This window comes from Cariama cristata, unplaced genomic scaffold (genome assembly GCF_000690535.1).
Source record: "Cariama cristata isolate BGI_N322 unplaced genomic scaffold, ASM69053v1 scaffold11673, whole genome shotgun sequence".
In the NCBI taxonomy this organism is placed as follows: domain Eukaryota; kingdom Metazoa; phylum Chordata; class Aves; order Cariamiformes; family Cariamidae; genus Cariama; species Cariama cristata.
This window is the reverse complement of record NW_009607825.1, coordinates 1-12717: the sequence shown is the minus strand read 5'-3', so window position 1 is coordinate 12717 and position 12717 is coordinate 1. Positions and strand designations below refer to the sequence as shown.

Below are 12717 nucleotides of genomic sequence, written 5' to 3'. Positions count from 1 at the left end.
ATGCCACCTCCTCTCCTCAGCTGTCATTTTAAAGATTCAACCTTCAGTTCCCAGTGTGTCTGAAACAGTAATGTGGATGCGCACCAAACCCAAATGTAGTGAGCCTGTGTGTTTGGTTGGTTTTTGTGTGGGGGTTCTTCGGTTTTGAAGTTTAAGTAAGCATCAGAAGCAGAACTGAGCAGATGCATTTAAGAGACAGACTACCGCCTGGTCATCTCCAAAGCAGGTTACTAGATTACAGGCAGAGTAACGGTGATCTATCATGGCCTGAGTCTTCCTCTGTTTCTGGAATCCGAGGCAGGAGAGCAGATCGTGTCAACCCCCAGAATTTTTGAGGTGACATATCCTTTTTGGTAGCTGTGAACTTCCATCCCATATGGTTCCCACAGACTCTGCACTGGGCTATAGTCCAGGCATACCTACAAGAAAACAAAACAAAAGGTTGATGCTAATATGTAAGGAAAAGACATTTTAAAAGTACTGGAACAGAGCTCACTCACGAGGTAACATGGTAATACTAATCTCCAGCTAGATTTTCAAAGAATCTGGGAACCAATGTGCTGAGCTCCCATTTAAAAACCCTGCAGATCTTAAAAATCAGCCTTCAAATAGAAAAAGCAACTAAAGCATTTTATTAGCACAACATTTCAACAGTGTGATGAAATGCTGTGTACCTTACAGAAGAGTCAGAAAATGGTTCTCAGAGTAGGTTACTTAACAGAAATAAAATTGGTTTTTGCACTGCTCCTATGTTAACAGGGAACTGTACTTTCCAGAGCAGTGGAGATTTTCTTCAACAGTTTTAAAAGGCAGAACATGAATATTTCAACACCCTCACAGAAGAAAAGAGCTGAGAAAACACATAAGGATGAGAAAAATTAACTCCAGATATTATAAGCCATAAGTTTTCCTCAGGGAGTCTTAAAGCATGCACATCTTGACAGATATGCCATATACCCTCCAAGTCATTACTCAATGCTATGTGATAATCCAGAAAAAACACTCACGATTAATACAAGAAAATGGAGGAGTAAATATGTACATGTATTAATCAAGAATCTTGGACTAGCTACAGAAATAGCAACATATTATTTTATACTGCTTTAGAAGAGGACATGATAGCCAAAGGGACAGAAGAATGATTTTTGACACTCTGGCATAGAAAGGAGCACACAGAGAATGATTTGGTGAAAATATATTTAAAGAATATTTGTGTGAAACTAAAGTTCAAATATAGTTTGACATTTCAGGTATTTTTAAGAGTTAAATATTCAGATTTTTTGAATGAGAGCTTGAAGAATGCTTATCTAGCTACCACAGTTAAATTTAAGCTACCAGAGAGGGGTGATATTTTGATGCAAGACCTGTCATTATTAAGCAAATTTTTACATCTTGACAGTTAATTCTGCTACTGTTTCAGAAAACCAGACTAATTAAAAAAAAAACAAAACCAAACCCAAAGGTAATCATATTAATACAGATGTCAGCAATTTTTTAAATTCATGTAACATTTATTCAGTTTTTCGATCTAAAAAAAGTATTTCAGTAGAATTATATTCTGGTTTTCATTTGCACTTTATTTACTTTACAATCAAAGAAAGCTGCATGGAAACACCAATTATTATTTTAGTTGTGGTTTGTACAAACCTATACACAACAAAACTCCCAGACAATCAGTATCCTGTTTCTAGCTCTCAGATGCTAAACTATGTTTTAAAATCTTAAGACTTCTATATTTTTAAAAAGAGAAATTCTGAAAACATTGTATCTGAATTTTCCATTTTATTCTGTACTTTGAAAAAGTCTAAACTTACTTTCCTATTTTTCGATGAGTGAAATGATGACATATGATTCAAAAATTATAAGTTTACTATTCTGTCACAGGAATACACTTACAGCCAAATTTCTGTCATTTACTAATAAAATTTCTTTTAACTGTTTTATTACCCAGGAAACCAGCTGTGCTCTGTCGATGCTCGTCCACTGAGATTCAAGTTGCAGGCTTTATATACAGTAAGGGTTTCATGGATGTAGCCGTGAGGATTCACATATGCTGCCATGGGTCCACATAAGGATAAACTACAACAGACAATTAATAATCTTGTCAGAGTTCAAGGAAGAAAAGGTTGTCAGATATAAGCTGAGGAAAAACTGCCAACCATACTTAAAACTATTTTCCATAGCAAAAGAACCACTTTAGGCTGTAGGAAAAAAGTACCTTTAATTATATTATTAAAAAATGAAGGAAAATAGATATTAATGTAAAATATCATTGGTCAAATTTTCTTAGAATTGCAGAAATTTAAGTGTCCAGTGTTATAAATCCAACGCATTCCTCACTGACATTAATTATTACTGTTACCTACTTATTAAGTCCCTACTTCAGAAAAGATATTTAAAAAGATACTATGGTGAGTAAGGATTAAAACATTCTTGTGTTCAGATGAACGTCACCCAGCTGTTTGTTATAGGGGACAAGTTACTTTAGAGGAGAACTGACAGGATGCTATGAAAATTACCTCATTTAAGGCAGTGATTAACCTTTCCCCCAAAAACCCACAACTCAGTATAAAAAAAAGTACGATAGACTCAATGTATTTTACTTGCTGCTTTTGAATAGCAGCTTCCAATAAAGCCAACATCTATGTTGCTACTTTGAAATCTAACTTTAAGCAAAAATATTCATTCATCACACTAACTTCTCATCGTTCTTCTGTTGAAGTACATCATATCGACACAGTATTGTGGTTTCTGGAATCCATTATATGATTAGAAGATAAGAGATGGCTTTTAATTACCACATCAGCTTCTTATCACACTGATAAAGGAAAACTGTGGGGAGTCTAGCTTGGTTAAACCAAGACATCTTTTAAACTTCACATTATCAGAGGTGATGGACAGATATTAGTTATTCGAGATTAAAATGGTGACAAGACTGCCAGAAGCAGCAATTATTTGGAAAATATATAGTCTTATCGTCATTGACATTTGAAGATATCATATAAGTCAAATATATAACGGGAACATACTGCCTAGTGCAGTTATTAGGATTAAACCCTATATTCTTAAAATAAAAAAGGTATCACAATACTTAATGACATAAATAGGCAATTTCCTTACATGACAACATCCTGGGAGCCTATCTATACCACCCAACTAGTGTATTTGAATCTCCTGTTGAAGCTTGTTGACAAATAGAAGTTGAGATGAAGTGCTGAGAAATAAAATTTGGGATCTCATGAACTTTATTCAGGAAGAATAGGACAAAAAAAATCCTATGTAACAAATTTGTATTTCAAAACACACCGCAGAGTGCATAATTCTTCAGTGGCAAGGTGCTGGACTAGGTGCCGTAACATGGCCTTTCACACTAACTTCCCTTACAATACACATGGCGATGTTCAGATTTACTAACTTTTTATTACAAAAGCTCAAGTTATCTGTTCTGTTTTATAAAGAAATTTCCCTTTTTTTATTTACCTAAATTCTACTAGAGCTGTGGAAAACACAGTAGTTATAAGGCATAACCTACTTAATCCGTTTTGCTGTGCCAATGTTTCTGATCAAGAAACTCCCAAAGATTAAGAGCCACAAACTCACCTGAATATTTCATTCTTCGTAGTTATTTCTGTATCTTGGCATTGCTTACAGCACAGAGATGTACACTTGAAAAGAAAAACAAAGAGGGTAATTTCATTCACTTCCAGATGCTTGTCAGCCCAGTGGCGAATAATAAAAGTGTCTCTGCCCTTCCCTCAGAACAGACTTTGTACCAATTCTTTTGCTTATCTTGGCAGCAGTCACTTATGTTTTCTCTTTTTATCAAAGGATAAATTTTTTTCCATGCATTTTACTTATTTATGGTAAAAATTAATTGTTATCTAAAAGACAAAACAATTTTTATATACTTTTCTTCCTCCCCCTGAAAAAAAAATCCACACATAGAACAGGACCTGGTTACACAAAGATAATAAACAAGCCAACCTTCTAAGGTCTCTTAAAGCTAATTTGGGAAAAAACCCAACACTTTGCTCTTCTAAAATACAACACAGAAAAGCTAGATGAGTACAAATGCAATCATTAAGTCCTTCTACAATTTAAGAGTACTGTAGATCAATGTTTTTAATTTCCTCATGAAAAATATGTAAGTTGTATTGATCTTTCTCTTAAAGATTATAAGAGATTAATCTATCTTCTACAATTTCTAGAGAGTAGAATGAAACAATTCATCACTGACATGCCCAGAAAATAAGCATTTAAATCAGCTTAGTAGAACGCTACCATTAATTTTCAGGAGGTGCATTACTTCTACTTCTTCTTAAGGGTAATGCATATGAAATTACACCAAAAATGATCCATTATATTTTGGAACAAAACGCTGCACCTAGGATCTTCACTTGGACAAGTCCCTGTGTGAGCGTATAGTCTTTTAAAACCTGGAGGAAATCACAGCTTGTGCTTCTGAGTCTCCCTGACCTCAGACTCCTGCACTCCACTCGCGTGATACTATACAGGCTTACGTCAGTCTTTACTCTCTCCTTTCCTCTATTCAGATGCTCTGAGCTTGTTGCTGCCTTTTAACTTCCTCCAGCTCCTTTCTTGCAGGTGACACTGGTTCTGGCCCACACTTCCAACACACCATCTACTCATCTTGGAGACTGAGGGAAGAAGATTGCTCTACTACGCAGATACAATTTATCATACACCAGTTCACTTCCCTTCTTAAAGCTCACTTGGCCTTTCTCTTTCTGTCCTACCAGGGACCTTTAATGCCTATTATCACTCACTCTTTTAAATCACCCTTACTCACAGATTATAATCTAATGCTCATATATCCCTCTCAGAATCCAATTTAGACAGGTACTTAATTCCACCCCCCCATTTCCAAACCTATCTAATTACTACAGTAGCACTTTCAAGCAGAATTCACAGAAGTGTTACACCTGTGAGTGATATACATTCCTTTAAAAATAAGCACAGAAACAGTTAACTGTCTTTAGTAACAGGAAAAGCTATTAAAAGTACAATACAATTCACTGATATCAAAGACAAAAGAAAATGGATCAGGTCTTAAAATCAGTTATAGCACTGTAAATCGCATTCTGAAAAAATGAAACGTGTTAAGTCCATCCTTCTCAAGTAAACCAAAATAAATGCTACGTTGCCAGAGCACTCCTCCTTGTTAAAGAACCCTGGCTTAAAAAGAATTGATTTGACCAAAACAAATGTTGCTAAAAAATTGTAAAAAAACATAACGGACTTACCATTCTCACACTAATATAGAACAGTTAAACACATTTACAGAATAAAATGTCACATATTGCTAAAGAAAACACCTTTCTGCTGTAGGCTAAAAATGAACTTTAACTTATATTTTATGAGGGTAACTTAAGTCCTCTTGTCTCTTTGAGATTTATAGAAAATATACAATGTACTGAACATGAACAGTTCTTAGTAGTACCTGAATATCAGAATGTTTTCAGAGTATCTGACTTGGGAAAGGCAAATGAAGTTTAATCTGATTACACAGCCTCATGCAAAAACCTGTCCATTTTTGTCTCAGAATTTGGAAGAGATATTTTATCTCCTTTTCTCTGTATTTTCCCTTTTAGATTTTTAGTGCATGAACTTTGGGAAGAGGAACAGTATCATAATGATACTCTGTTTTCCCCAGAAATAGCCAGTACTTTTTAGAAAAATAACCAAAATTTCCACTGCTCTATACCCAACAGACAAACACAACAGTGACCAGGGTTCTGTTACACTGATGTCCGAGGCAGCACTTACTTTGGTATCCCCAGCAAGCTTACAGCCAGCAAGGTGAGGGCCAGTCAGGACATATACAGCTATTCTTTGTGATAAGAACGCATTAACAAAATGTTAATTTGTCTCTCCATTCAATAATTGAATAGTAAATACTCCAGCTACCACTATCAAATACATAAACAAGTTTACAGTTAAAACTTGTATTTATACCAATGGCTCTTTTCAGCATTTTCTCTTTGGAAAGAGAACAGCAATCTGAACTGCTGTTGGAGATGTTGTTGCAAATGTTAGTCCTGAAACAGTTGATTCAACATGAGGTTGACTGATACTTAGTTGCATTATCAGTTATAATATGTAATATTAATTATAGTACATATTAAGAAAGTATATATTATTATGAAGAAATGTACTACGTAAAAATAAAACTGTAATGTCCTACATTTAGAGCATTACATGGCCATGGCAATGGAGAGAAGGGAAGAGAAGTTTTTGAACATCTTAGAAAGGTATTGCCTAACAAGTCAATGCATGTCCTCTGCAAAAATCCTTTCAGTCCAATACTGAATACTCAATAGCTCAATACTAAAAAAATTCATCTTTTGTTACAAAATCCACAAGTCTTCATGGCAGAATGCTACTTGACTGAAGTGTATTACACTGTCAATATGGGTTATGATGTTCATAAGATGGCTATGAGCAACACTGGACTTCTAGCACCATCTCTTGGCTAAAAAAGTACTGTGAAGTGTTGAAATAATATTTGCTTTTGTTAGAAACTGTATTTTATGTTCTTGCTTGCTGCTAAACCTAAAGTCTAGTATTGAGACAGAGCATTTTCTTTCTTGAGCAAACTTTTAAAGAGGAAAGAAGAAATAAAAGAATTCACTCTCTAGAAGTATTATTTGGATATTTCATATATTTTTGTTATAGATTGTAACAGTCATTCCCATTTTTTTAGCGAGAACAATTTAACAACAAATAAAGAAAAATACTCACTTTGTTCATAATATCCAATTCACAACGGAGTCGCTGAACAGCACTACCTATTTTAAGCAACTGGATACGTAATGCATCATCTATTGGCAGGCAAGCAGCAACTCTGTAAGAAAAATCTAGAAATGAGAAAGTAACAGGCCTGTTAGAATTTGAGAGAGAAATAAAACCTACAACTTCTACTCAGTTACAGATAAGAGTGCTAAAACTTAGGTTTATAATAGACTTTTAGAGGTCATCTTGGTACATCCTTCTGCCCTAAGGCTGGATTGTGTACATGTAAAACTTCTAAGGTATTTGTCTAATCCACACTTGAAGATCACCAGTGACGGAGACTGAACAATGCTGGTAAGGTAAGGTATTCTAAAGCCAGAACAGACCCCTGGAGAACACTGTCTGATACAGACTTCCACTTCAACACGGAATTACTGAGTTTTCCAATCACTGGTGGTTATCTTTATGTTTGCACTTCCTCTTTTTTTTTTTTCCTCCAAAAAAGACAGTCATGCTTCTACAGGAGAAGGAAAAATTAAAGAAAAAAAAAACCAAACACACAGTTCCTTCATAAATTTCAACCAAGTTATATTACTCATGCTAGTACTAAGAAATTATTCTTGACTGTTATACTGTAAGAAGGAAAAAGACATACTTAGTATACGTTTCCTTCTGGAGGTTTTTTCCCCCCACATTTGAATGCAGACCAAAATTAGATCCAAAAATATTCAGTCAAGAAGACAGACTTTTTTTTTTTTAAAAACACCAAAAGTCTTAATATGATAGTAGATTCTCAGGCAACAACTTCAATCAGGTACTAAAAGGCACAAACACAAAAGGTAGTGGACTTCATTACAGTCACTCTTTAATTTAGCTAAGAAAAACCTTGCTAACCTGGAAATCATCCCATTCCTCACAGCCTGTAAAAGAATTCAAAAGCTGAAAATTAAAGTCAGTAAAATATCAGTGTGTTATGATTCATGAGAAAAGTGTCAAAAAAATACTGGATTTTTTTTGATTGTTTTCAGATTATTTTATAAGCTTTCCACTTATGGTCCTCTAAGCAGCACTCTGGGCAAAGCAGACGTGAAGTACTTTCAACCACTACCTTAGGCAAATCAGAAACAAGAGTTCCAGGTACATTAAAACTATTAAGCCCAGATCTGTATTTGGTGCTTAACTGACTTCAGTTGAAGGCTGCAGATTGAATTCCCCCATTATTAGGCATTTGAGAGTCTACACAGGAAAGAATGTTTCTCCCCTTAGAAGACCTTCAACTGAAATTTCCATCTTAGTAGATTCTAGAGATGTGCAGAGAGGAGAGACTTGTTCACTGAGGCGTAACTCCAATGATGGCTAAGGCATGAAATCCAGTACCAACTTTTTTGCAATTAGGTTACTGGTGGTATTTTCCCCTCAGGTCTCATAAGAGGCAATAAGAAGTAAGAACAAAGAAATTATATATACTCAAGACTTACATAAAAATAGTTTTTAAAGCCTAGTATGCTTTTGGCTCTTGTTTTCTTACGAAACATTTAGACCACATTCCTCCTGCCATGAAGCACAATGGAGTTCTATTTCTTCTACTGAACATGCTTCTGCACATTGGAGGATGTTTATATCTTTAAAAGCTCTACCATCCTTTTGTCAAAGTCAATCATCAAAATTTACTGGAAACTGGAAGTGAAGGATGGACTGCCAGTGAAAGTTAATTATATAAGTTTTGTTTTCTTAGGAAACTTAAAAATGGAGTTCACAAGCTAAATAACATCATACCTATTGGGTTTGTTGGAAGAGATTCATCTTTAAGATTTTCATCCCATTCATGTAGCTGCCTCTTGACTCTTTCCATCAAGGTTTCCTTTTGTTAGAAGAAAAGCCTAATTTAAATACATAGGTATTTCTGTTTTCTTAGGAAAAAAAAAAAAAGGAAGCAAAATGTAGAGTAAGCTATTTTCCCTAAGTGGACATTAGCTTTTAAGACTTACAATAACTACAGACTCATTCTGTATCCACATATTTTAAACTAAGAGCAAAACAGGATGGGAAACAGGCCAAAATAAACCAATGGCCCATGGTGGTTATAACTATCATTTGAGATAAAGTAATTGGCATAACAGAGGCAGAAGCAGGGAGGACTTTATGTACTAATATACCTATATATACACACATGTATATAGAGAAATATGTACTTTTTAAAGAGTAAACCAACTCCAACAGGGAAGACAGATCCAAGACTGTCCAGCAGCGTGGTGGTTAGGACATGCACCTGGAGCATGTGGTACAGAGGATCAAGTTTTTTCTCCAAAACAACAGAGCAGGAACCTGAACCTCTGTTATCCACCCCTGACACATGCTCTAGCACGAGGGAACAACTATACAGAGTGGGAAGCCCTCTCTGCTCTTTTAACAGTAAACTGAAAACTAGATACTTCTTTAAAACATAACTTAGGAGCCAACAAAATTAAAGCTTTTACCTTATCCAATAATTAGATATTAAAACATACAAAACTAATTGTAGATTATTTGGTAATACATAGAGTGAACTTACAGCATCATATAGAGAGTAGAGCCAGGGAGGCCAAGATGTCAAACTTGCACAGTGGAACTTCCTCTAAAACCAAAATCACAAATATTTATTCTTTAACATTAGCACATTTTAGGGAGAGTCCATGTTCAAACAAATAAAACAGAGAAAAGATACCTGATTATTTAAAGATACAACAGATTATCACCATCAGGACCAGAACTTCAACATGAAGCTTCCAAACCACCTCTCAAAAGCACTGAGAGCTAAGACTTCTGTACAAGACAGGCAATATAAGGATTTTCTCAGAAAGCCTGTCTCAGCATTAGAAGTATTTCTAATGTTTAGTAATAAGAAATTATGCCTTTCAAAAGAGCTTCTATCTGAAATTTAAACAGTTCAACAAATTTATAGCACTTAAGGAACAAATGCACTAAGTCTCCATCAATTGTTGCTACTTCAGCAACCACTGCAAACCACTATGCAAGGTGACTAAACTACTCATACCAGTTTAGTCAAATGCAGAAATAAAATGAAAGAAGGAGACTAATGGGCCATATCAGGTATTTTAAACTGACATCTATAAATTCAAAGGATATGTGATGATATTTTTTTAAACGGAAAACTAATCTGTTAAAAACTTAACTAAAAATACCAACACACAAGTTAAGAGTTCCAGAGGATGCTTTCTCACAGCAGAACAATTACTGATTAAGAAAACTTGAATTCCTTAACCACCAAATTTCCAGCAGCGCAAGGTTATTTGCTTGGTTAACCAATTCTCTACATTGACTTCAGAACACTTAAATTTATAGATTTAGGTTAATAAAACCTAAAAAACAGTACACTACATAACCACATTGCTTTCCAAAAGAGGATCTCAAATTGTTCTATAAATACTTGCAAATTAAATTTTCATTTTCCTTTCGAGGGCAACTATCGTTATTTTACAAATTAGAAAAATCAGGCAATAGAGACTAAAATCCACAGCAAATAAATGGTACTTTGAAGAAAGAATTCAGGAACACCAAAACTCAAGTTACTGTTTTAATTAGCCAGTACATTTTCTGTAACAGCTGGCACATGGTCAGTTCTTGTATGGAGCAGAAACTGTTCTTAAAATACAACTTCAATTTTCTGATGTTTCTCATTATATTAGTAAACACACAGAGGTACAGCCCATCATATTGGAAACAGTCACAGTTCTACTGAAATCAACAGAGCAAGGGAGGTCAACAGGACAATGCCTCTACTCTGCATCTGTATCTCAGTCCACAAAACATGTGCCTTGTCTTACAGTTATCATCAGGTAGACTCAGTGTTGGAAAGGGATTTCCGCCCCCTCCTCCCACAAAGCTTAGTGTTTCTGGGCTTGTTAACTCATAAATGAAGTTGATCAAGAACCTCGAGAATGAATAGCTTTTTTTCACTAATGATTTTTTTTTTTTTTTGCTACAGAGTTCAAAACCATTAAAAAAACCAAATCCAAACCTTAATTGCATCTGACAGTGAGGAAAGTTACTATTCATTCTATATTAATTTCTGGAGGTAGTTCCAAAGATCTCTACAGATACAGAAGACTTCAAGATATCTTTCTTCTTATATGCCACTGACTGAAACAGCAGGCTAAATAAATAATAAATAAATGAAAAAAACATAATTTTAGTTTTTTTCTTTATAAAAGTGTCAGGTTGCCCTGTTTCACTACATCCTCTCCTACTAATCTCAGTGCTAACTCTTGTCCCATTAACCTTATCGTGCATACTTGTCCATTATTAATGATAGTCTTTGAAAAGCCTGCATTGTGCCCGAGAATAAGCTAAGTTTACACTCGAAAGGCTTTTGCTGTTATAACTATGTTAGTATGATATGCTAGCATGGTGCTTATTATGGGAAACTTAATTTATTCCAGCAAAATTATCCTTTTGGCAGTACATTTTATTTCAGACTCCTAAAGGAAAACATTGTATACCGGTAAAAGTGCACATTCACTTGTATAAATGCATCTTTTAGCACCTTTTAAACAGCACAGCTGTCTCTAGCACAAATCACACCTTATTATTCCCCCGAGCAAAGCAAAAGTTTGTAGCTTAGGCCTGGCAACAGCCACTTAGGACTCTTGAAAATTCTGCCCTACGATCTCAGTGTGAATTCCCTCCTGATTCCAAGTACTGTCACAGCTGCAGTGATGCAAAAATAGTGTAAACAAGCAAAGACAGAATTCATGCCAGTGAAGCAAAAACAGGAAAACAGAATCTAATTCCTTAATAACAATACCAACATCTTAATAATGATTATTTCTCCTCTACCTTGTTTTGCTTGGTTTTGTGTGTTTGTTTTTAAACAGAGTCAAGTAAATGAAATTCTGGAAGCTCTCTAAATAAGTGTAAAGTCTGCATACTTATAAAAAGACCTCTAGGAAATAAAATCGGTATGACCATAGAACTGCTAATTCACTCACTTTGTATGTAAAAGCACCATCTTCCACTAATAACTACTATGTCAACATATGTCGAGTGCCAGAAAAAAATTAGAGATTTCTATGACTCTTTCCTATCATGTCACTTTTAGTACCATAATAAGATTTAAGAAAAAGGTTCTAAATTCAGGGTTTTGTTTTTTTTTAAAAATAGGGAGGGATTACGTATTAACTATCCTAGAAGGTAAATCTGTTGAACAAATACTAATAAATCAAAAAAAACCACCCCACAAACCAGACTCAGAAATACATGTGCAATTGGCCAGAATAAATGGATTGCACAGAAGTATTGTGATCTGACAAAGATAATGACTAAGCACAAAAGTCAGCAAGAACGTCAGATAGGTATTATATAAAAATTTACAAGATGAAAGTGCGACATAAAGCATGCTCAAAACTATAAAGCACAGCCTAGCTGTCAGCCAACAATCATTTGGGTGTGAATATATGACCTTGAGTCTGTCATTCTAAAGCAGATCCACACGTTCTGTAAACACGTAACTGCAGGTACAGAAGTTAATCCTTTAACTGATGCAGGTTTTAAAGCAAAATTAGCAAACGGAATTGTGATTCCAGACAACTAAGACATCACAGGTCTTCTGTTTCATCACTGAAATTTGGAAGTTGCCTCTAAACCAACTCTGCTCCTTAAAAACCTCTTCTACTCAAATCAAACAGTCACAGATAAACAGCTACAAAAGCCTTCTTACTTTCAAAACCAAGCCATTAACACAAGTACAAATACTAGTACGGTCAACACCGATTGCCAATATTTTTATCATCAAAGCAATATCAGTAAAAGTTAAGATGCTTCTTTGACCTGCCTAAAAATTAAATCCTGTAAACTTACCTGTTTTTCCAGCCAACACTTCATCATCTACAAGCTTTACCAGCCAGCACTCTGAGGTGTTTGATTATGTAAAAAAATAATAATTGTAATATTATATGAATTATTATA

The 12717-nt window shown here is 34.9% G+C and overlaps 1 protein-coding gene across 1 annotated transcript; it reads right to left on the bottom strand.

Annotated features, from left to right (window-relative positions):
* Positions 1–235: 235 nt before the first annotated feature.
* Positions 236–9367, bottom strand: CRBN (cereblon; the record flags this gene model as incomplete). The annotated part of the gene is made up of 6 exons (XM_009696893.1): positions 236–419; positions 1948–2079; positions 3601–3665; positions 6763–6878; positions 8530–8614; positions 9305–9367. Coding segments are annotated over 6 exons (645 nt in total), but the record flags the coding sequence as incomplete, so codon positions are not given.
* Between the last annotated feature and the right edge of the window lie 3350 nt (positions 9368–12717).